The 25,546-nt window shown below is 44.1% G+C and overlaps 1 protein-coding gene across 1 annotated transcript in view; it reads right to left on the bottom strand.

Annotated features, from left to right (window-relative positions):
• Positions 1–14,892, bottom strand: part of Fam189a2 (family with sequence similarity 189 member A2) — a 64,197-nt gene extending 49,305 nt beyond the window's left edge. Inside the window, exons 1-2 of the mRNA XM_041661472.1 lie at positions 14,342–14,892; positions 4,866–4,922 (exon numbers count right to left, since the gene is read on the bottom strand). Of these exons, the coding sequence (XP_041517406.1) occupies positions 4,866–4,922; positions 14,342–14,728 (444 nt within the window). The 5' untranslated portion in view covers positions 14,729–14,892. The remainder of the gene's footprint in view (positions 1–4,865; positions 4,923–14,341) is intronic.
• Positions 14,893–25,546: the final 10,654 nt, after the last annotated feature.

Raw genomic sequence — 25,546 nt, 5'->3', positions numbered from 1 at the left:
TTACCTTGTGAGAGGAGGTTTTGCAATGTAGCATAGACAGGTCTTGAACTCTCCACAGTTCTGCCTCAGCCTCCTGAGTGCTAGTATTACAGGCCTGCATCACCACACCTGGCTATAGCATTATATTACTAAGATTTGTGCAAACCCCAGGTTTTTCATGTAGCATAGTAACCAAGGCTTAATTTATTGGCTGGCAGACTCAGCATTGCCTAGTACAGTCCTAAAAAAAAAAAATCATTTGTTATAAGTTAATAATAACTGACACTTTACAACTGGCCTAGGTGCTTGTTTCTGTGACAAAATGCTAACCAAAAGCAACATAAGAAGGAAAGGATTTCAGTTTATGCTTCTCACGTCACACCCATCACTGAAGGAATTCGGACCATGAACCTTTGCTCCTCATGTCTTGCTAAGCCTGCTTTCTATAGCACCCATGGCCACCTGCCCAGGGGTGGCACTGCCCAGAGTGAGCTTCCTTACCCATCATCAATCAGGAAAATGCCCAACACACATGCCTGCAGGACAACCTAATGAGGACATATTCTCAACTACAGTTTCCTCTTTCCAGATGCCACTTGCTTGTACCGAGTTAACAGAAACTAATTGGCAGAGTGACAGTCTTTACATGATCTTCTACCATTATAATATGAAAGTCCAAATGCCCAACTATAAGATAAAAATTAATGATGCAATGGAAATACAACAGAAGGCTGTTTAGCAATAGTGGGAGACACATGGAGAAACAATATTAACTAATGCTAATTTGGAAAAACTGAACTGGCTCTCAGAGTTGTTTTGATTTGCATTTCTCTAACGGCTAAGGGTGTTGAGCATTTCCTTAGGTGTCTTTCAGCCATCTGAGATTCCTCTGTTGAAAGTTATCTGTTTAGGTCTATACCTCATTTTTTATTGGATTATTTGTCCTTTTAAAGTTCTTGAGTACTCTGTATTGGAGATCAGTCCTCTGTCCGATGTGGGGTTGGTGAAGATCTTTTCCCATTCTGTAGGCTGCCGTTTTGTCTTGTCGACCATGTCCTTTGCTTTACAGAAGCTTCTCAGTTTTAGGAGGTCCCATTTATTAATTATTTCTCTCAGTGTCTGAGCTACTGGGGTTATATTTAGAATATGGTCTCCTGTGCCAATGTATTCAAGTGTACTTCCCACTTTCTCTTCTATGAGGTTTAGTATGGTTGGTTTTATGTTGAGGTCTTTGATCCATTTGGATTTGAGTTTTGTGCATGGTGATAGACATGAATCTATTTTCACTCATCTACATGTTGATATCCAGTTATGCCAGCACCATTTGTTGAATATGTTTTCTTTTTTCCATTTTATAATTTTAGCTTCTTTGTCAAAAATCAGATGTTTGCAGGTGTGTGGACTGATGTCCAGTTCTTCGATTCTATTCCATTGGTCCTCCTGTTTGTTTTTATGTCAATATCAGGCTGTTTACATTACTGTAGCTCAAAACAATGCTGAGATTCCATCTTACACCTGTCAGAATGGCCAAGATCAAAAACACTGATGACAACTTATTCCCGAGAGGATGTGGAGAAAGGGGAACACTCCTTCACTGCTGGTGGGAGTGCAAACTTGTACAATCACTTTGGAAATCAGTATGAAAATTTCTCAGAAAATTAGGAAACAATCTACCTCAAGACCCAGCAATACCACTTTTAGGTATATACCCAAAGGAAGCTCAATTATACCATAAGGACATGAGTTCAACTATGTTTATAGCCGCATTATTCATAATAGCCAGAACCTGAAAATAATCTAAATGCCCCTCAACCAAAGAACAGATAAAGAAAATGTGGTACATTTACACAATGGAGTACTGCTCAGCGGTAAGAAAAAGATAATGACATCTTGAAATTTGAAGGCAAATGGATGGATCTAGAAAAAAAAACATATTGAGTGAGGTAACCCAGACCCAGAAAGACAAATATAATATGTAATATTATATTACAATGTAAGTAGCTTTTAGACATAAAGCAAAGATAAAACAGCCTACGATCCACAACCCTAGAGAACCTAGATAACAAAGAGGACCCTAAGAGAGACATACATAGATCTAAATAGGAAGGAGAAAAAGACAAGATCTCCTGAGTAAATTGGGAGCATGGGGTTCACGGGAGAGGACAGAAGGGGAAAGGGGAGTAAGGGAGGAGGGCAGATGAAAATGTATAGCACAATAAAACAATAAAAAAAAATTAAAAACTGAAAGGGCAGGATAACAGTGTCAACTGTTTCGGGTGTTATGCATGTTGTATGTCCTATGTGGTGTGTATGCATATGGTACATATATGTGAATGTCAGTGTATGTGTTCATGTATATGCATATGGAAGCCACAGCAGGACAGTAAGGTCTTCCTCTATCACTTTTTGCCATAATGCCTTGACCAGGGAGGGTCTCTCACTGAACAGAAAGATCATCGTTTTGGCAAGGTTGCCTGGGCAATGAGTCCACAGGATCTGCCTAAATCTGTCCCCCAATGTTGGGTTGCAGGCATGCACAGCCACGCCCCCTTTTGTATGTGGAAACTAGATATTCAAAAACAGATCTTCACTCCATCTTCCACACACCCCCACACTGGGTACAACAAATACCCTTCACAAAAAACTATAGATTTTTTTTGAACAATGATGAAAAATAGAGTAAAAAGCAGTTAAGGAAAATGACTTTTATTAAGGTCATTTTTACCTACACTTGCTAATGCCCAATAATGAATATATATGCCATCTTCCCAAATGATAGCAATTCAAGAACAAAAGCCTTCTAGTGTGTGTTTTCTTGAACTCTATTTAGGATACATGCTCATATTCTTTTCATCATTTGGAATTTTTAGAATACAAATACCAGGGGAGGTTTTTTTTTTCATTTGCTTTTTAAACTTAAGTATTTTAACAGTGAAAATAGAAAACTGTACTGCAAAAGTTGTTCCTCTAGCCAAATACAAACACAGAACACCATCCATCCAAAAATTTCCTGCAGAGACTAGTCCCAGACAGCTGCAGTAAACCATGCCTCAGCTATGAGCCATGGGCTCATCCAATACCTCTTTCCCTCCTGCCCTGCCTTCCAAACATATTAAATGCTACACTGGCAACTTAACTCCTTACAATTTTTAAAGGTGTTTCACTAAAGGCAATAAATGAGGGAGTTATAAAATGTAGCCCATGTTACTTGAGGAGCTGAAAACATGTGCAGTTCAAGATTCTCAAAGCACTGTGGGAGTAGACTCTGACGCGTCTGCTCCACTCCATGCTCCTTCACCAGGGAGTCAAAGTGTAAGTGGCTGCCCATGACCTAGCCTGTGTGACTCTCGGGGCTGGAAAGATAGTCCGTATAATGCTTGTTATGCAAGCAGGAGGACCTCAGTTTGGTCCGTCCCTAGAACTCAAGTAAAAAGGCTGCCAGGATGGCATGTGCTGGAGTAGGAAGACGGGAGGGTATCTGGCTCTCACTGACCAGCCACTCTGGCCTAATTAGTCAGCTCCAGATTCCATGAGAGACAGTTTCAAAGTAAACAAGAGTTCTTGACGATGCCACCAAGGTTGTCCTCTTGCCTCCATCACACACATATAAAGCAAACCTCTTTTTTTTTTGAGGGGGGGTGGTGGTTGAGACAGGGTTTCTTGTTAGCTTTGGAACCTGTCCTGGAACTCACTCTGTAGATCAGACTGACCTTGAACTCACAGAGATCCACCTGCCTCTGTCTCCCAAGTGCTGGGATTAAAGGCTTATGCCACCACCACCCAGCTAAAACAAACCACTTTTGAAAATGACTTCTGGAAATAATTAAACCTTTTATATCAAGAGATATGAAAGAAAAGTAATATGAAAAGCTACCATGTGTTTTTAAATACTCTTCAATGTAAGTCAGATTTCCTAAACTTTATTTGAACTTGGCAGTTACGTAGACTCTACTGCTATTTACTTGTTTATTGTCATTGTCTCTTAAACTCCCCCCCACACCAGGTAAAACCAAAGGACAAAGTCTCAGATCGTTGGCATTGCCATTGGACACTGTAGAATGGTTCATTTTGGGACATTAATTTTAGCTCTACAACAGGAGGATAAAATCATCAGCTAATGTCTGCATTATTAAGAAAATTAACATTAATGAGCTAAAGAGACAATGTAGCAAATCTGAGGAACAAAATTATGAAGTTGCCCAGCCAAACTATTCTAACAATAAAATGTTATATATTTGTGGTTAATACATGCAGTCTGCTTGGGACAAAGAAGAACAAAGAATGTGGGTGGTGGGGTTAAGAGCTGGGCAATAGGTACAGTGAATTCACTATATCATCCCCGCACATGCATGTACCTGTACATATGTACGTGGAAACCAGAGGAAGATGTCAAGTGTCCTCTTCCACCATCCTCCACCTTTTATTGTGAAGTGAACCTGATGTTCAACACTCCAACTAACCCAACCAACCATCCTGCACCCAGGATCCTCCTATCTCCACCCCTCAATGATGAAGTTGCATGGCCATGAACAGCTCTTATGTGACTGTTGAGGATTTGAACTCAGGTCTTCTTGCTTGCATAGCAAACACTCTTTCCCACTATGCCATCTCCTTAGCCCTGAACAGATTTTTTTTCAACTGTATCTTAGAATGAATTTAATTCTGGAACAAGAAACATTTGTATAACTCTAGATGTACACAGAGCTTAAAGCAAACCATAAACCGTCAAGATTATCATCTTTCATCATCATTATTAAAGGAGCATTTACTTCTAAAGTATCTACTGTCAAATTATTTTTTAATGAACAAGGACATTTAAGAATTTCAAGTTTACTTAAACAGGCTTCAGGTTTTATGAAGAGTAATGTTGTACAGTCGGTACATACCAGCAGTATCATAGGTCTTTTCCAAGTTGTCAATCCAATGATTCCAGAGAGTATCACCTATGAGGATAAATACATCATCAGCCCAGAAAATGCTAGTTAAACATTTCCCATTCCTGCTGCTTTTATAAACCATAGCAAAACCACTCTGGATTGTCTTACAGACCTACAAAGTATGTTTATTGGCTGTGGTGGTTTGAAAAGAATAGCCCCTAGAGGGAATGGTGCTATTAGGAGGTGTGGCTTTCTTGGAGTAGGGTTGGCCTTATTGGAGGAAGTGTCACTGTGGAGGCAGGCTTTGAGGTCTTATATGCTCAAGCCATACCCAGTGTCTCAGACCACTTCCTGTTGCCTACAGTCAAGATGTAAGAAAGAACTCTCAGCTCCTCTCTAGCACCATGTCTGTCTACATGGTGCCTTGCTTCCTGCCATGATGATAATGGACTAAATCTCTGAACTGTAAGCCACCGCAATTAAATGTTTTCCTTTATAAGAGTTGCCATGGTCATGGTGTCTCTTTATAGCAGTAGAAACCCTAACAAAGACATTGGCTGTATGTGCTTTCCATTTATGTTAGTAAAAAGATCAGTATCTCTGACCAAGTGTCCCATATACTCAGTCTGCTGTCATTCAGTCTGTGACATATACAAGTATCTGCATGGGACAGGTAAACTCCACAACAGCAGACAAAACCCTTGAGAATATCTCCTAACCCAAGTTTAAAGCCTGGGTTCCACATTCCCATGATCCCTCACTACACTTCCCTTCCAGGTACCCCTGCGCTTCCTTGGCCATCCAGGCTAGACCCTGAACTTGGTGCTGTGCCCACTTTACTGAAGTACCCATTCCTCTTGATGACCCTCCTAGCTGCCTGAGAACTCATAGCCATTCTACAAGCCCCTACTGTCATCTCCTCTGAGAAGCCTTCAGGAATCTCATCACCCCATGTGTCTGCCTGTACATAACAACTTCTTTTTTCCCTTAAAAAAAAATCCTGATTATGGCAATTAAGAGAATCTGCTGCTCTCGAGAGGGCAGGAGTTCAGTTCCCTGCACCTGAGTCAGGCAACATGGCGCCCACACGCGCATACACAGACAGACAGGCACACAAAGACACATACACGCCTTTTTCTTCTTCTCTTTAAGAAAAGTCTGGTTACCATTTGTGCATCTCTGCTCCTGTCCTGTCCTTAAATCCTTGGCTCCTGCGAGTGCTGGTCACATGATTATCAACAAGTGACTGTCCCGGAACATTCACTCCACAAAGAGGAACTATGGAGGAAAAGCTCTCCTGTTGCACAACAATGCTTCAATTAAAAACAACACACTAAAAGAACCAGAATGTTGCCAAAACACAGACTGGAAACCACCCCAGCCTCTGGATGGCACGGTTCACTAAACCACCGGAAAGAAGAAACAAAGTAATCCTTCACTGGGGACACCCTTGAAGTATACTTATATAACGGGGTGCATCCACCAAGTGCAGCAAAGAGGAGTTTCTTTCATGGAGCATCTCCCTTGCTCTAGTCCCTCCCATGCACACATCCACAACTGTTGTTTATCAACTACACATCAGGCAAGGGTGTTCAGATCAGGCGCAGAGGTTCACCCGCAATCCCCCATCTCAAGACTGAAGCAGCCCAGAGCACACGCCAGCACGGAACAAAATGTACTCACATAACCTTGACCCAGAATCCCATTTGTACAGGCTGGTGATGGTTTCTTTCTAGCCCAATCTATCCCAGAAACCCCATTAATTTCAGTAGGATTCCTCTTGCCTTCATTCCTAATGTGTGGGCTGTGTTGCCTCTCTACATTGGAACAGGGACCCAGGGCTTTGGTGGCCTGCTCAGATTCAAAAGAGCCAGCCATATGACCTTGGCTAAGTCTCTTCATTGTCTCCGCCCTCACTCTGGTCTCCTGTGAAATGTCAAGTGAAAGAAATCAACTCTGGCTCTCTTCCAACTCAAAGAAGGAACACTGAGCTAGGTGCAGTGGTGCACGCATATAATACTCAGGATGCTGAGGCAGAAGGATCACAAATTCAAAGTCAGCCTGTTCTCAAACAACCAAAAAATAAAAAATAAAAATAAGTAAACCACAAAAGACTGATCCCACCATGATGAGAGATTCCTCAGAAAACCTGATACCCAGTGAGTCTATGAGCACACACCCATGTGCCTGTGAATACATGTTGTGTGTGCACGTGCATGCATCTGCCATATGGGGCCATTTGCTCATGCATGTATACATACAAACATCTGCATGGATGTCCTTGTCTGTGTGTCTCTGCCTCCTCACCCTGCTCGGACTGGACTTGGCTGAGGAAACGCAAGCTGTTTTTATGTGAAAACATGACGGAGTACTTCCCTGCCCTTGAGGAAATCACAAACTGCCCACTTCAGTAAAAGATAATAACTATGATTTGAATTATTATTATGTTTGTTATTTGTGTCAGAGTCTCGTAATACCCTGTGGTCCAGCTTTACAGGAACAAGAAGGCTGGGGATACATTGAGGGGCTGGGTTCCCAGTACTAGGGGGCAGAAATAAAACTGCACCCTAGTTCCAGGTGGTAGTTGCATATGAAAGCCCCAGTCTTAAACCGGCAACAAAGCCATGACCTGTCAATGTTCACCCAGTAGCCCTGTTCTTTGCAACCCTGGTGAATCCCAGGCGTTTGGAGAACACTGTGAATGGGGAGGGCTGAAAAGTCGACAGAGGAAGGAGGAACAGAGAGTGAGAAGCCTCTGAAATTGGTGACAGGAACTGAGGTTCTGCTCTAAGGTCGAATCCCTTAAGCGTGCAAGACTCGAGGAATGGGATGCTTCGATGCGTGCACTTTGTGTCATCCAAGCAGGGTGTTGTGGAAGGCCAGAAGAGAGAGGCAGAGCACTCTAGGCTCCGCCTCCTCCATGGCAGCAGTAGCTGGGCTCTGCCAGGAGGGAGTCTAGAAGGCCTTTAGGAATGACCTTTCATGGCTTCTCCTATACTCAGTGCTACTACTGACTGAACTGTCTAGGCCGTGAGGGACTGTGCCTGAGAAACGTCACTCAAATGCCGTGAGCAGCTTCTAGAAGGTACTTGGTGATGGCAAGAGTCAATGACTGAATGAATGGAGACCAAACTAGGAGACGAGCTTGCTTAAGGATCACTACCTAAGACTGAAGACATCTCCACCCTGTGCATCCTGAAAGGACAACGTCATCAGCATTCTTCTACCCGGCACAAGACGCAACGTGCCCCGAACACGCTGGTAAGAACCTATGGTAAACGCCAAACCATCTGCAGATAAGCATAATCAGAGCCATTATCGTTTCTGTTTTGTTCCTTGTAAATCGTTCCCTGTGGCTCATGGGAACAAAACAGATCTCTCCTCTTCCCGACAATGCAAAGGGAGAGCCTGCAGGTCCAGCAGCTCCGAGTCAGTGTGACCCACCGTGTGCAGCTAAAGCCCTGGATTTTCCAGCTTAGAAAGCAATCATTAAAATCAAAGGCTTATACCTCTACTGCCCTGTTTTCCCTGGCTAATCCACAAACATGCCTTAGGGCAAAAGTGCTCTGGCTCATTTGTCAAAACCTGCTGGCCCTAAACACAGATGTTTAAAAGCCACGCGGCAAACGCCCTGTGTTTACCTTCTAAATAGGCAGAAAATAATTTATCCAACTTCTATCTACCTTTCCCTGGAACTGAAAAGGTGTGGGGGGGGGTGTCTTCCTTTTTACAGCATTTGAAAATCTGAGTAAGTGAACAGAATTCCCACAATAGGCACCACAGACGGCCTGTTCACTTTACTTTGGTTATATAGTTATTGCCTTGGTGCTGGAAAACTATGGAGGATTTTTCAATACAGTATCCAGTATATGCCAGGGAGGAGCCAAGCCTTTTTCCACATGTTCTCTGATACACAAAATCAGTCCAGAGGCAAGAGCAGCCTGCTCATTTTCTGAATGAGTAACTCAAGGCAAGAACGTGTAAGTGAGATTCTGCTGTTTTGTAAAACAAAGAACTGAAGAAAGTCAATAAATTTCACTCCAAAAACTATCTTCAAAATGTCCCTTAAATAATTGTTTTACATGATAGGATATGTGTGTGTGATTTACATGATACGAAATATATATATGCCACTGTTTAAGTGGTAGAGAGTAGAGAAGTAGAATCTAATGCATGTTACAGAAAATATATATTTACTATTGTTTATCTGGCAGTAACTTCAGAGCTTTTTGTCAGTTTCTTCCCTAGTCATTCTTTTTTTTTTTTTTTTGCTTAGTCATAACAAATTTTTAAATGTTTTCCTCAATGATTCTTTATATGAAATTGGAATCCTTCCATGGCATCATGGAATCAAGAGAGGGATGGGGAGAGCTCAAGTTACTGACAGAGCAGAGGGAAAGGACTGTACGCAGACCACGTGGGAAATGGGCTCCCTGGGGGAGCTGCACAGAGCCAAATCCGTGCCCCTCCTCTGAAAGTGCTCCCAGGGATCATACAGGGCATCAGCGCTGAGGCTAGACAAACCACTGCAAGTCTCTCTACTCTTTAACATAGCTCCGTGGGGGGGGGGGGGTGCCATCTCCCACAGTCCCAATGGGCTCAAAACAATATTAACTAAACACACGTGCAAACTGAGAGCCAGGAAGACACAACCTGAATTCACACAGACATCAAGACCACTCACCAAATACAGGCTGTGTTTCAAGGGCAGGCTAATCTCTTGGCACTACAAGCTTTGGACATAATAGTCATTACCCAAGGCTGCCAGGGGGAAATGGTCATAGAATGTTCAAATGAAAAAGATCTGAGTGCATTTTGTTTTTTCTGAGACAGGGTCCAGTGTAGCAAAGGTAAGCCTCAAGCTGGCTGAGTCAAAGATGAACCGGAAATCACAATCCGCCAACTTCCCCCTCACGAGCAGCTTGAATTGCATGACTGACCCGTGTGCCTCCACCACTCCTGTTCAGGCAGTGCTGGGATTTGAACCCCGGGTCTCTGGTGTGCTGAGCTGGTGCTCTACCCGCTGAGCTACATCTACAGCAGTCAAAAAAGATTATATGAGGAGCCACTGAGATGGCTCAGCAGATAAAGGGCCCTTGTCACTAAGTCTGACAAACTGAATTTGATTCCTGGACCCAGAGAGAAGAAGGAGAAAACTAATTCCTACAAGTTGGTCTCTGACATATATACTCTCTCTCCCTCCCTCTCTCCCCCTTCTCTAAATAAAGAATGTAATTTAAAAAATAAATAAAGATTATATTAAAATAGTCCCTTCAATTGCTATAATATTAATTCAAGAGTGGTGAGAGGGTTGCTTACAGGACTTAATTAGTAAGTGTATTTTCAAACAGCTGAAACAGTTCCTCAGAGTTCAGAAAAGTGGGGGGAACCTCGGTTCTGAGCCACACGCCTCCCAGAGGCAAGCATGGAGAACCAGCCTCGAAACGCGCTGTTTCCGTGTGAATCCACTGCCACATCAAATACAAACCAGATATCTTTACAAAAACCAAACTAAGATTGGCCAGTTTCAGTGACAAGGCAAACTGTGAAGGGCTTGTGGTCATTCACAGTTTGAGAGGAGGAGGTTCTTCTTCTCCAGCGCTCACACATGGATTTAGCATCAGACTTGTTAGCTACTTCCTCTTAAAGACCAGGTCAGATACAAATCAAAACTGCTGAGCGGACCAGGGATGTGGCTCAGGGGCAGAGCTCTTGCCTCTGGCCCTGAGTTCAATCCCCAGATCTACAGAGAAGAAGGGAGAAAAGGAAGGGAGAAGGGAAAGGGGGAAGGGGAAGGCGAGGGAGAAACTGAGTGAACATAATGACGGTATGCCTGCATAATGACATATCACACCACAATTAATAGGAACGAGTTATTGCTAAACTGGATGATCCTCGAAAATGCCCTAATTAAAAGAAGTTATTCATCCACAAAAGACCATATATTGTATGATATGTATGTGTATATATATGAATACATGAGAATATATGTGAAAATATGAGTATATATTAATATATAGGTAAAGATAAAGATATGAAATGTTCAGGATAGAAGTAGTCTACGGCGACAGAAAATAGGAAAATGGGTACTACCTGGACAGAGGGGTGGGGAGGAGGAGAGAAAGAAGGTCAGATGGTTTTGAGGATTTCCTAAAACTCATTGTGGTGATGGCTTTGCAACAGTGAACTCGCTGGAAACTCCTGGGCAGTTCTCTTTACACGCGGGCTACAGCTCGGTAAAGCTGGCTTATTCTGTTCTGTTTCCATTTTTCCAGGCCTCAAGTCACAATTTTTCATCATTTTCCATAGAAACTTCGTTCAGCCCTTTGAGTTTGTCGCGTCAGGGAATATGCACTGGAGTGTTTTCGTGGCTGAAGGCACTCATCTGTAATCTGCCTGAAAATAACCAGTGTGTTAAGAGGAGGGACCGTGTCAGATGTTCAGATGTTGCTAGCTCCTGTGGCTGGGGATGGGTCAGCCCACAGGGACATTACATTCTCCTTCAATGTCTTCAAACTTTAATTTTTTTCATAGTGAAATGTTAAAAGTAGAACGGGGGGTCACTTCTTATGAATTTCATGTGTCTCTAAAAATACAAACACTGAAATATTTACACATAAAATTACAATAATATAATGTTGAGATTTTCAAATAATAAGGGAAATTTAATCTGCTAAATGGACTGAGTGTTAAAGGAGCCTAATTCCTGCTTGACAGTTCCTCGCTCTGGCATCTATCAGGACACACAGGACCAGTGGCAAAGCCTGGGGCGGGGACAGATGAGACCACTGTTCTTGTGGCTGTGCCATGGCTGTGGTTTTGTTATACAGTGTCTGCCTAAGACTAACTTTTCTCCTAATACAGGACCTTTTTTTAAAAAAGAGATCTCTAACCTACATGAGTTTAAAACATGGTACAAATATGGTATTTTCCTTCCTGAAACACCAAGAGATTCATGGAATCTAACAACATCTGCTTAAACCCTATTTACTTATTCTGAAGATACAGATAATAGTTATTGCTTCTGTTGGCACTTTGCGAATTCTGAAGTCGACCTTAGGAACAGGTCACACACACACAAAGAAAGAATAAGTGACAATTACAGGTCTGGATACTGACCTAAGGGCACAGGGTAGACTATGACATACAAAAGAGAACCTCTCAGGTCCAAATCCTAGACTCCTTCTTGGATCTGATTTGCTTGTGACAGAGAACAAGCCTGCCCGGCAGGTGAACTTAAGGTACCCCCGGTGAGTTCTGTCTTGTGAGCTTTGTTTTCCATTGCATCAAAACCCCCTGCGGTTCCACTGACATCCAAGTGCATCTACTTACTCCTGAAATAATTCACAATTGCAACATGATTTCAGATTTTCATTTTAGGGAAAAAAAAAAACATGGTGTGTGTGTGTGTGTGTGTGTGTGTGTGCCCGCATGTGTGTGCGCGCGCATATAAGTTATTTGTGTGGTGTATGTACTTGTAAGTGTTTGCATGTGTGTGGTGGCAAAGAATGATACTGGGTACACTCTCCACTGTATCTAACTTGTGGAAGCTGGGTGTCTCATCAGTTTGGCTAGGCTGACTAACCAATGACTGTCAGAGATCTGCCTGTATCCACCTTCTCCCAACCCCACCCCAGGCACTGGGGTTACAGACTCCCCTCTCCCCACACCCAGCTTTTAGGTGGGTCCCCAGGATTCAAACTCAGGTCCCCCATGTTTATACAGCTTTACTGACTGAACCATCTCCCTAGAACCCCCCACAAATCTTTTTAATAATCTAGCTGTCTTGAAAGAACAATGGATTATGATTTTTCAAAGAGTAAATCCAAAAATTACGTGCAAGATTCTGGTTCAATGAACTTAGAGGAAAGAAATGCAGACATCATTTGGATGACTAGCCTGGCAAGGGGAAGTATTTTTTCTGTTCCTATTCTATTGAGAGTATCTATATTTCAAGGTTTTCCAGAGCACTCGCAGACAGTAGCAGAGTCCAGGGACAGGACTACAGGGTGGAATTCTGCCAATCTAATACATAAGTTGTGAACTTCACTCACGACAGCCCGAAAGGACTGGGGTCCCAACAGAACCATTTAGCAAAGGTGTTTAAAAGAAGAGTAGACTGCCAGGTGGTGCTTGTGCACACCTTTAATCCTAGTGCTTCAGAGGCAGAGGCGGGCAGATCTCTGTGAGTTCAAGGCCATGGTCTACTGAGTAAGTTAGTTCCAAGACAGCCAGGATACAGAGAGAAACCTGTCTCCAAAAAAACAAAGTAAATTGGCACTGCATGGGTGATACAAAACTCCAGCCAAGTTAAGCCAGAGAAGCAGAGAAACCTTACGTTCTTCATGTTCCTATTCAGACAATTACTCTAGGTTCAATAAGTTCTCCCACATTTTTTTAAAGCTGAATTTGGTCTTGACTCTGGCTGTGCTTTGACCAACAGAGCACAAAATGTGCACTCACTGCAGATGGTAGAAAAAGCTATAGACATCGCCAGGCTCTCCGAGGGCACTAGTTCATGGAAAGATCATTCGCTTTACTCAGCCTCCAACGCGTTGCACAAAGACCTGTTCCCAAGTCTCCCAGCCCCCGGCAAACCTCAGGGGGCAGGATGCCTTGAAAGTTGTGACACACTTAGGCGGGATGAGTAGCCATCCTGTCTACAGATGCTTGCTCACTGGCAGTCACTTTTCTCGGAGGCCAGGCTTCCTTCCCTGTGCCCACTGGTCAGGGAGGCAGGACCAGGTGTCAGAGCAGGTCAGACATCCCCAGCTAGCTGCCCACACTTCTGGAGTTCTGGTGAGTGCATCCATAATGACAGGTTCTATCTCTTGAGCACCCACTTCTGCTGAGCAGCCTTGGTGGCTCCAGGAACCCACCCAGGGTTTGAGCCCTCTTCTAATGACCAGGTACCAAGCCACCAATCACACACAACCTCTTATTACCTCTGAGCTCCTTGGGGTGCAGTCACCCAACACCAGATACGCTCTCTCATTTATCTGTGTCTTAATGAAGAATAAAAACAATCAATCGCCTCCCCTTCTTGAGTCTGTCACTTTGCCCACTCCAGAAGTACTCCACCAGGTAGGGGTTTGTTGGTGTATCGTGAGGAAAGCACAACAAAACCCCTGCCCTGTGGGAGTTTACTTTGCCAATGTAGTACAATTATTCAGTGGCCAACAAGTTTCATTTTTCTCCCATCCTCATGCCAATCTCTCAAAGAACTCAATAATGTGCTTAATGTTAACTTTACTGGAAACAAAATCCTTAGCGTGCAAGGAACAGACGCTGCCCAGGTGCAATCCAATTCTCCCTTGAACTTGACTGCCTCCCAACACTTTCCCACCACTTAACTGTCGCCAGACACTTCAGGTGGCTTGAGGATCTGCGCTCCCCAACTGAGGTCAAACAAAACCAGCGGAAGGAGCCCTCCACAACCCACTGCCCCGAGGGTGGACCCCCTCAGAGAGTCGCGCTGTACTCACCGAGGAGCCGGCCCAAAACGGGCACGAGTTCTTCACCTGCGGCGAACTGCTCAGCGACAGCGCCCCGAAGCTGAGCGCCACCATGCAGCAGCCCAGGATCAGCTGCAGCAGCCCGAGCGACAGGAGCGGGCGCGCGGGTAGCAGCGCGGAGCCGGGCGCGGCGGGGCGGCGGGACGCGAGAGCGGGTGGCGGGGCCAGCACAGCTGCGGGGGCGCAGCGGGGACGGGCTGGAGGCTGCAGAGCGCCCCGGGGCCAGCGTGGCCGCAGCGGGGGCAACGGTGGCTCCTGGGAGGCGGCGGTCGCGGCGCTGGGACCCCCGGCCTGAGGTCCGCCCGACAACCCTGCCACCGGGCAGCAGGAACCCGGGAGCACCACGGGCAGAGACATGGGCGCGCGGCGGGCGGGTGGCGCAGCGGAGCGGAGGGTGCGGCGCACCGGGCACCCGCGCCGGCGTCGCGCAGGACGGACTGCGCACGGCCCAACCACTTGCTGCCTCCGCCCGCGCCGGCCGCGCCCACCTGCCCCGCGGGGCCCGCCCCCCGCCGTCCCCTCTCGGTCACCCACGGTGACAAGTGCGCCGACGCCTTGGGGTCACCCGGGAAAGGCGTCCGGGAACGGCGGGGGCCCCCGCAGCTAGCGGCGCACCGTTCAGAGCCTTGTCCCCAACAACGGTACCGAGGGAAGTGTCCCTCTGAGGGCCGTCCTGAAAGTGAGACCCTGGCGACTTTTAACTGGGAAGGAAGTTCCCGTGTGATTCTCCTCCTCTCCCCCCTCCCGCCCCCGCCGGGGGGAGGGGCTGCTGGCAACCCGACGGGAAAAGGTCCAAGCCTGGGAAGATGATGAGTCCCTGGACGTTACTGCCTGGGAGCACGACCTGCGTCTATGGCCTCTACCGGAGGATTCCCGGCGCTGACGCTGCAGCCTTTGCCAGGAGAGGACAGGGTGCTTTCCTAGCACCAGAGTAGGAACAAGAGTGGCAAAACCAAGTTACTTTGGGAGTCACTACCCAGCACTCATAATAAAAGAGCCCAGGGCAGCCCTGTTGGCAAGAGTCACTAGCTCCATCCTTCTAGCTTCGACCCGGAGCTAATTGACATCACCTGATAGAACACAGAATCCCAAACTTCCCAGGAAATAGTCTAATGAAATCGTTATCTACTTTGGTAATTTATGATACGTCTATCGAGCTTTAAAGAAAAAGCAATTATTCGCCCTTGCACAATAGTTTCCCCTAATAGAATGTCTAGACATCTAATGTATCATTGGTGAGCGGCTGATAACGGACTTCTTTGCCAGGTACCAGCCAGAGCAGTGTCAGTTTGCAAGGCACTTCTAGCATTGGAAAGCTTGTCTTTTTGGAAAGGTGAGGGAATTTAATTCTCTCCTGCTCAGTAAAACAAGAGAAATGCAGGTTTGTGTGCTCTGGTGGTAAAGGCTGTATTTATATCGTCATAACCTCACACCTTGTGATATATTACCACTGTGCATATGTTTACACACACACTCTTTAAGCCATTAAACCACCTGTGATTAATAGTGCCTGGGACTTCCTTTCAGACTGCTCCCAGGAATAAACTTCAGGGTTCGGAAGGGAAAGTCGATGTCTTTTTAAATAAACGCTGAAAGTCTGATGTTTTGCATACTTAAAAAAAAAGCCTACAATGGACACTCTTAAATTACAGGTGAAAATGAGTTAAGTTTCCTCAGTGCTGTGGTTATAACTTTTATTTTAAGCACAAAGCTTAAAAGTATTTAATTTTTAAGGCCGGCTGACACTCTGCAATACAGCATGTCTGCTGAGTGTTCAGACATCCTCTCCGCTAAACGAATCTATTCTATTGGCCAGCGCCTGACACCCGAACCACGCTATTAAAAATGCATTTCCTTGTGTCTAAGAATGTTGGTGTTAGAAGTCAAAGTACCCTCCTTTCCTTGGGGATACTTCTGACTAGAACAGGGTTGGGGGAGGTGCTGGTGACAATCCATGTCTTAGTGCCAGTGCTAACTACACAGCAAGGATCACTGTGAAAATCCATCCAGTTATGCTTAGGTTCTATCTGCTTCTTCATGTTTTACATTTAAGAATCTACCTACAGACTTCAAATGCCTGAAGTTTCTAGGCATTTCCCCTATGTAGAAACACACAGAAGCAGAGAGAAGTAAAATTCATAAGTGGTTTTTATCCCCAGCTCTACCCATTAGAAGGTCATAGAACCTTCCTGGAAGCTTCTACATCAGGGAGCTTTTTTGTTCTGTTTCTCTCCCCCACCCCCACTCCCTCTGTTGTTGTCAGCAACATTTATGGCTGTGAGCTTCTTTTTCTTGTTCCCATAAACACAAATCTAGATAAAATTGTCCCAGTCTTTAAAGTGACAGCAATTAATGCCCTCCCTCCAGTATTTGTGCTTGAGATTCCTGTAACCAGATCTTGATACTTCGCACTTCACACACCTGCTTACGGTAAGTATTCGGTCATCCTTGACTGAGCTGTATGAAACAGATCTCTTCCAACAATGATTCAAAGCCACTGGGTCCAGTTTGGTGTGGAAGATAATAGTAAAATAGGCAGGGGCTGGAACTTGAGAGACCGGTGAGGGTCAGGTGGGGGGGTGGTAACTGAACCCTCCTACAGGATGGGGAGTTCCTCAAAAACTGACACGGAGTTATCCCAAATCTACATCAAATGTGGACATAAACAGTTTCATAATTCATAAATTCATAATTTCCATCTGAAGATGGAAACAGCCCAAGTTTCCAGTCAACTGGATGAACATAGAACTAAAACCTGGGGTACCTACCCAGTATGATGAAGTACTCACACATGCTCCAATGTGGGAGGACCCTGGAGACATGCTAAGTGAAAGACCAGTCACAGAAGGCACAGACTATACAATTCCATTTCGATAAAACGTCAACAGCCAATAAATCCATAGACAGGAAGTCGCTTTGTGGTTGTTGAGTGCTGGGGAAATGGAGATATAGTGGGCGTAGGTAAGAGCTAATGAATATGGGGGCTGGTTTTTTTTTTTTTCCCAAGGTGATAAAAGTATTCTACAGTTGACTGTGGTGGCTACTGCACAATTCTCTAAATACATGAAAAACACTGAATCATACCCTTTGTTTAAATGGCCAAATTGTACAATATGTGAATTATAACTAAGTAAATTTGCTACAAAAATAATAAAATTAGGAAGACTATTTGGAAAACTTGACCCAGATGCCTTATTCATATAGGTAAAAGTTCAAGTGAACAACTTCTCAAAGTGTGCTCCACAGGCTCCTGAACCATGATGGAGAAATGCAGGGTCACAGACTTCTCTAAGTCCGGTGCATCAGAGTCTCTACTGGATGGCTAGGGTCCTGTATTTTAGATTAAGAGAGAACTATTGGTATCTGAAAGTATTCAGACTTCAGAACTTTTGTCTATAGTATCATATGGTAGAAGTCAGTCTAGGAACAGCTGTTCTGTGAGAAGGCAAAGTAGAGCATTTGGTTTAAAAACAAGCTTGTGTGGACATGTGTTGTGGTGAAGCGTTTGTGGTTCCCAGCCACAAAGTACTGGTACAGGGGTGGAAACGGCACCTGCGTATCTCACACCAGTCAAGGTTTCTCCGGCCTTAGTTACTGGATAGCACAATCACCTGCAGGTCCTTAATCCTTCAGTCCTTCATCACCACTGGACTGGCTGTAAGAGAAGAGGGACTAAGAAAGGCAGGCACACTGAGATGTCTGGCTCCAAAATATCCCGGAACCCTCAAACTCCTGCTTCTAGATTCCGGGTCTTTAAGCCTCATCCTTGCAGTTTCTCTAGAGGGCGCTGTGATATGAGAGGATGTGAGGAAATGGACGGGGGGGGGGGGGGGGGGGGGGGGGGGCTTCAGAAACCATTACACAACACAGGGGGCTGAGTAGTTTTGTCTTTGTTGTTGTTGTTAAGAGAATGGAATGAATGCGGATTAATGAAGGAATGAAACTCTGCACAGAGCAAATGAGACACCACGACTTCTGAAATGATAGTAGAAAGTGGTGGTAAAGAATTGCTAATAGCTTGGCGCCAACACAGATTCCTATGTAAAACAGGAAAGCTTCAGCCATGTTTTTCTCATTGCTGAAACTAAGTACTTCTTGCACTGAAAAATCTCACAGAGGGCGACTCAAGACAACTGCCTTAAAAATTGTAATTCACAAGTTTCTAAGGTAAATGAGCTACTGTGAGTGTGTGTGTGTGTGTGTGAGAGAGAGAGAGAGGGAGAGAGAAACCTATGGTATCAGAGTTTCCTACAGTTTCACGTTTCTGCAGTTAAAGTGACAATTCAGCTTTGTCTGAGGGACTGGTGGGGCTTCCCAGGGAAACTGACAACTTGATATATTTTCTAAGGCCACACACACTCAAGAGGTGCTGATACAGAAGGCCTGTGATGGAGAAGGATATGCAAATGTGTTTAGCAGAAACTTCCCTGAAAATCTAGGTGTTGATCTATCAAGAACACCCGGGGACAAGAAGTCATTCTAAACCAAGAATTTAGAGGTGTGTGTGTGTGTGTGTGTGTGTGTGTGTGTGTGTGTGTGCGAGCGCGCGCGCTCACGCGTGCGCACATACATGTTAAATGAAGCTTAAAGAGAACCCAGAGCCCAAGGCCCTGGTGTCAGGCTCCCTGCGGCTGGATTATCTGGTGTCCTACTCACCACAGCATATGACCCGCCAGGCTCAGGCTCTTGTCCCAAAGCAGTGTCCCCTCCTCCACTGAGAGGTTTAGGAAGTGACTTAGATGGGCCTGATTGTGCCAGGTCCCTAATGACACTGATGGAACTCCAGCCACATCATCCTGGCTGGGTGATGAGAAGACCGAAACTGCAGACAGTGGTATGAGCTTTCAGTGTCTGGGGAAGAGGCAGGCAGTCACAGTCTTGGCAAAACCACCAAAGCCCCTTGAGGTTGGGATTTCAAAAATAAAATCACCAACACTGGACTTTGTAAGCACAGACCTTAATGCAGGCACAAAACAGAAGGATAGGCATGCCAAGTGTACCTGAGAACAAATTCTTAAACCATTCCAGAAAGTAGGGACCTATGTAGCAACCAGCAGAAAATAATCAAAGAGTCACTGGATGCTTAGAGCATCTAAGATTTGTAGGAGACCTGCAGCATTTTTTAAAACATATTTCTTCTTATTTTATGGATATGATTGCTCTGTTTGCATGTAATCTGTGCACCATGCATAGTACCTGCAGTGGCCAGAAGAGGGTGTCTGATTCTCTGGAACTGGAAATAACCACTGTGAGCTGCCACGTGGGAGCTGAGAACTGAACCCAGGTCCCCTGGAAGAAGAATAAATGCTCTTAACCACTGAGCCATCTATTTCCCAGTTACAACTCAGACACATTATCTTATTGAAGACCACCAGCAGCCACACCCAGCAGTTAATTTTACCCATTTACAAATTAAGAACTCTAGCAATAAGGAGAATGAGTCCCAAGGAACATGAGTCTGAGACTTGGCTGGGCCACACAGATTCTGTCAAGAGAACCAAAAAGAGAGGATAAGGAGGAAAAGAGGGAGGGAAAATGGAACTTGAGGTTCAAAGGTAACTATGCATGGTAATGTTCTTGTCCCAGCTACTTAGGAAACTGAGGCAGGAGAATTCTTTGAGCATAGGAGTTCAAGACCAGCATGAAACAGAGTAAGACCCCATTTCCAAGAAAATATAATTTAAAAAATCAGATATTTAGACATTTTTCCTTAAATTCAAACTACAAAGGCACAGAAAAACCTAGACCTGATTTCTAGTTCAGTTTCCCAGTGCAGCACAGAGATATTTTGTGTCCAGCTTCATTCATAATTCAAGGACTCGCAGGCTGAGGTGGGGGAGGGGGTTTTAAGAATTTCTAATGCCTTAGTTAAAAAAGACGTTTTAATCATGTCTGTTCCATATTCAGTGACTGTTTCTCTCTGTCAGGATAAGTCATCTTCACTGTCCATGTGACTGATTTGAGAATCGCCTAGCAGACATACCTCTGAGCATTTCTCTGAGGGTGGGTTTATTGAAAGGTTTAAGTGAGGAGGGACCACTCAAAATGTGGGCAGCACCATCTCCTGGTTTGCTGTCCTCCTTGTTCTCTGCTTCCTGACTGCAGATGTAGTGTGACCAGTAACCTCACACTCCTGCCACCAAGCCTTCCCACCGTGATGCATCACACCTCAAACTGTGAGCCAAAATAAACCCTTCATTACCCTACTTTCCTTGGGTATTTACCACAGCCACAAGGAAAATAACTACTAAATACTCGGGCATATTCAGCCAGGGCTGCCATATTTCTGAATGACCCACCTCCCTGTCTAGAGGTGGAGCCTAAGGAAGAAGCCACCTGTCCTGCAGGCCACAGTTGGTTGGTTTATGTTAACAGAGGTACTTCTGCCATGTGACAGTTCTGATGACTCCATGTGAGATGTTCAAATAAAAAAATTTTAAAAAAACAACAGAATATCCCTCTTAATATTTCCTGAAAATGTTTTCGTCAAATTCAATATCTAGTCTCCTAGATGAAATTAGATGTAAATTAGCCAATTACAAAAACCCCACATACAATATGACTCTATTACATGAGTCCAACAAAGACAGACTTGGAGTCAGAAAGTAAATTAGTGATTGCTCCAGGCTGGGTGTGGCACTAAAGATAGGAGGGTGGGGAGTAACAAAACCTGGCTGTGATAATGGTCGCACATACATATGACTCCACGAAAGACCAGTGAATTGTAGGCTTCAAATGGGTTGATGGGTAATATGTGAATTATAGTTCAATAAACCTGTTCAAAAAGTTTCCCTTATTTTTAAATCTCTTAAATCACATAACTTCTCTTTTCTTTCCTTTTATTTTTCTTTGCTACGGTATCTTGCTAAATAACCCAGGATGACCTTGAACACATGATCCTCTTGCCTCTACTAGCTGAGTGCTGGGATCATAATTTCTCAGTTATGGTGACCTCAAATTGTCAAGAAAATTCAAAACATTATTTATTAAATTTAGAACAAGCTTAGCATGTCATATACTTCCGATGCTGTCTTGAGTGCTTCAGCAAAGTAATAAGAAATACTTAGGAAAATAATGATCATCATATAAATATATAACATAAACTGGACAAAAGGGAAGATAAGGGCAGGAAGCCACAGAGGAATCCATCAAATGTGAACATCTTTACCGTGAAAAATAGATTGAGAATTTCATAGATTCAGTTTGCAAGTAGCTACCAAAAAACAGTGTGTACGTTGAAAAACCACAGGGGAAACTCCTGACAAGTGACCCAGTGGTAGAGGGCTGGTAGATTTTGCAAGCTGGCAAAGGCTCAAAGTTGATGCCACAGAAACAAAAAACAGCAAAAGCATCATAGGTCAGTGACAAGGAAATGTCCATGTCTACAGCTCTGGGGGACGTTGAGCCTTAACTTAGGGTGGTAAGGCAAATGTGTGGGTTTGCGTGGGTACGTCCCCAGCTAACTTAGTACCATGCCTCAGCTAAGTTAAAGCATCCTTCCTTTAATGCCTCGCTAAGAAGGGATGACTACTGTCAACTGTAGGTTGTTACTGCACAAGAGACACATCCCACTTCCAGATACATCACAGTGTGAAGGAAAAACACAGGATAGATCAGATTTCACTAGTGAATGAACATCTTGAAAAGTCTCAAAAGAACCTAGCTGAATTCTCTGAGATTCCCCTACTATCTCTTAGTGAAGACAAGCTTTAAATAGGGGGAGATGTAAGGAACTATAAACAAGTTTAGAGGCATCAAAAACACACTCTTGATAGCTCAGTGTTAAGAGTTGTCCTGTCTTTGTTTGGTGTTTTCTGCACTTACAAGATGAAAAAAACTTTAACCTTGAGGTTAATGAATGAATGAATGTCTTGTGATCTGGCTTTAAGACAGGCTACTGAAAAGCCGAGTTAGATAAACAATGCCCTGTTGGAAACATGCCAAGCTCACGCAAGTATCAGAACGCCTACGAGAACACAGGGTTCTCCTTGTGAGATTATTTTACTGCATTCCTGTGCATTATTTACATGCTCAGAAGATTGACTGGTCAAACAATTAAAATATTTAAGAAGAAACCCAAATATATTAAAATGATTGTGCTTGAAATGTTGAAACAATTCAATTGGCTGAGGTTAGAGCAGATCAAACACTTAGGCCCCTGAAAAAGTGATTCACAATAGCCAGGTTTAGAGACAAGAGTTCTGCAATTGTAAACTGGAAACAAAATGCTTGACCCGAAAGGAGGTTTCTGAAGAATCTTTTCTGCAAATAAAACCCTTCTTCAAAGTACTCAGAAGGCTCCCAGTAACAGGCCAGAGAATCACGTGATCCCAACCGTCCAATCAGAGTGTTTGCCTAGAATTTTTCAAATTGCCTGAGGGGGGAATTTTCTATGGAGGGGAAAGGTTGGAGTCAAAGGTGTTATGCTCAACCTCTGACCTTGTCTTGGAAGGATACAGCTTAGATGGAGAGTGAACCTGATGAGCCAAAACACAGGTAAAACTCAGGACACAGGGAAGAGACTGTGGGACCTTCAATTCTGGACCAGCTACCCTGGAGTTAGCTATACTCGCCCTCTGGCATAAATTCTGCATTTAAGGAAAACTGAAGCATTTTTCAGGCAAGAATAGCAAATCTAATGGACTCGATTCAGGATCTAGAAAGATCTCTTTCGGAGCAGAAAGCGGTAGAAGAGAGGATGAATGCATTGAAAGCAGAAGAAACCTCCCCTTAGCCTGTGAACTCTGCTCATGTCAGCCTGGCCAGAAAGACCAAATGGAAATCTGCAAAAATAATAAAATCATGTAAGCTGTCAAGTTCCTTCTCATTAAAACTGAAATCATAATTCCGAACCCACCACACTGTAGGAAGTAAATGATGGACAGGACACACCTCCACTACAAAGCATGGCTGAAGCAAGTCTTTATTACATATGGCCAAAACTTCCCACCGAACTATAGCAGTCTGTTTCACACAAGACAACACAAGCCTATAGACAGACGTATAGATCTGTGGACTAGACCTGGGAGACCAGAAATGAAGACATTTAAAGTCAATTACTTTTTAACAAAGATGCCAAATGGGGAATGCCTTCTTCAACCGACAAGGCGACCTGCTTGCACATCACATGCTAAAGAAAGAAACTAGAGTTTTCCTCCATTGTGCACTGGAATTCACTCAAAGGCACCCAAGTTACACTCAGGGTATAAAGTTACTTTATAAAACGTGAGTGGTGGCACACGCCTGGAATCACGACACTCAGATGACACACACCTGTAATCCTGGCGCTCAGGTGGCACACACCTATAATCGCGGCACTCAGGTGGCACACACCTGTAATCCTGGCGCTCAGGTGGCACACACCTGTAATCCTGGCGCTCAGGTGGCACACACCTGTAATCGCGGCACTCAGGTGGCACATACCTGTAATCCTGGCGCTCAGGTGGCACACACCTGTAATCCTGGCGCTCAGGTGGCACACACCTGTAATCGCGGCACTCAGGTGGCACACACCTGTAATCCTGGTGCTCAGGTGGCACACACCTGTAATCCTGGCGCTCAGGTGGCACACACCTGTAATCGCAGTACTCAAGAAACTGTGAGAAGATGACTAAGAGTTCAAGGCCTGAGCTGCATAGTAAAACTAGTTACAAAAAATTAATTCATAAACCTAAATGGTGTTCTAGACAGATAGCTCAGCAGTTAAGAGCGCTGTTGTTTCTGCAGTGGATCAGAATTCAGTTCCCAGCATCCACATCGGGTGCCTTACAACCTGTAACTCCAGTTACAGGGATTAGATGCCCTAATTTGGTCTCCATGGACACCAGGCACCAGGCACACATGCACCACAGACACCAGTACACATACAAGCACGTAGGCCCTGACACATACACATAAAATGAAAAGTAAATCTTTAAAAAAAAATAATTGTGGGCTGGAGAGATGGCTCAGTGGTTAAGAACATTGCCTGCTCTTCCAAAGGTCCTGAGTTCAATTCCCAGCAACCACATGGTGGCTCACAACCATCTGTAATGAGGTCTGGCGCCCTCTTCTGGCCTGCAGGCATACACACAGACAGAACATTGTATACATAATAAATAAATAAATAAATAAATAAATAAATAAATAAATAAAGGGCTGGAGAGATGGCTCAGTGGTTAAGAGCATTGCCTGCTCTTCCAAAGGTCCTGAGTTCAATTCCCGGCAACCACATGGTGGCTCACAACCATCTGTAATGAGGTCTGGTGCCCTCTTCTGGCCTGCAGGCATACACGCAAAACAAAATATTGTATACATAATAAATAAATATTTAAAAAAAAAATAATAATAATAATAATAATAATAATTGTGAGGCAGAGGCAGGCGGATCTCTGTGAGTTCGAGACCAGCCTGGTCTATAAGAGCGAGTTCCAGGACAGGCTCCAAAACCACAGAGAAACCCTATCTCGAAAAAACCAAATAATAATAATAATAATAATAATAATAATAATAATAATAATTGTAAGCAAAATTATAAAAATTCCTACAAGAAAGTATAAACACGATCTTCAAAATCTTTAGTTGGGCAATAATCTCTTAGCTATGACACCAAAGTATAAGATGTGACCAACAAGAACAAGAAAAGAGATAAACGGAGGTCATGAAAGTCACCCCTACATGCTACTAAAGAAGACACAAGAACAACAAACTGGCCACAAAGTCTTTGATCTAAAATGGTGTCCTGTGCACAAGCAATGCTAGTGCAATGGTTGCACAAGTCTTGTAGGAGAAACCAACCAATATGCTTTTTGACTTAAGGCCCACATCACAAGATGGAGTCCATACCCGGTACTGCCTGGGTGACCAAGAACCTGAGACTAGACAGTCCAGGAACCTAGAGTTAAATAAAATGCTTCTGTTCTTTTTTTTTTTTTAAAGTAACAATAAAATGACTCCTCATGACATCCTGCTATACCCATAGATCAGAGCTTTGCTCAGCCATCATCGGAGAGCTTACTCGTGTAGCAGATGGGAACAAATACAGAGACCACTGTGGATATTATACAGAGAGTAAGAGACCTTGGAATACTCAATCCAAAAGGAATGTCCCCACCAAATTTAATTCCTCGGGGTCCAAAGAACTCTGCAGAAGAAGAAGCAGAAAGAGTGTAGGAGCCAGAGGAGATGAGGGCACCA

The sequence above is a fragment of the Microtus oregoni genome, unplaced genomic scaffold (genome assembly GCF_018167655.1).
Source record: "Microtus oregoni isolate MIOR12 unplaced genomic scaffold, Mior012 000012F_ref0000307, whole genome shotgun sequence".
NCBI classification, from domain to species: Eukaryota; Metazoa; Chordata; class Mammalia; order Rodentia; family Cricetidae; genus Microtus; species Microtus oregoni.
Note: the sequence above shows the minus strand (reverse complement) of the source record. Positions and strands in the feature narration are given on the sequence as shown.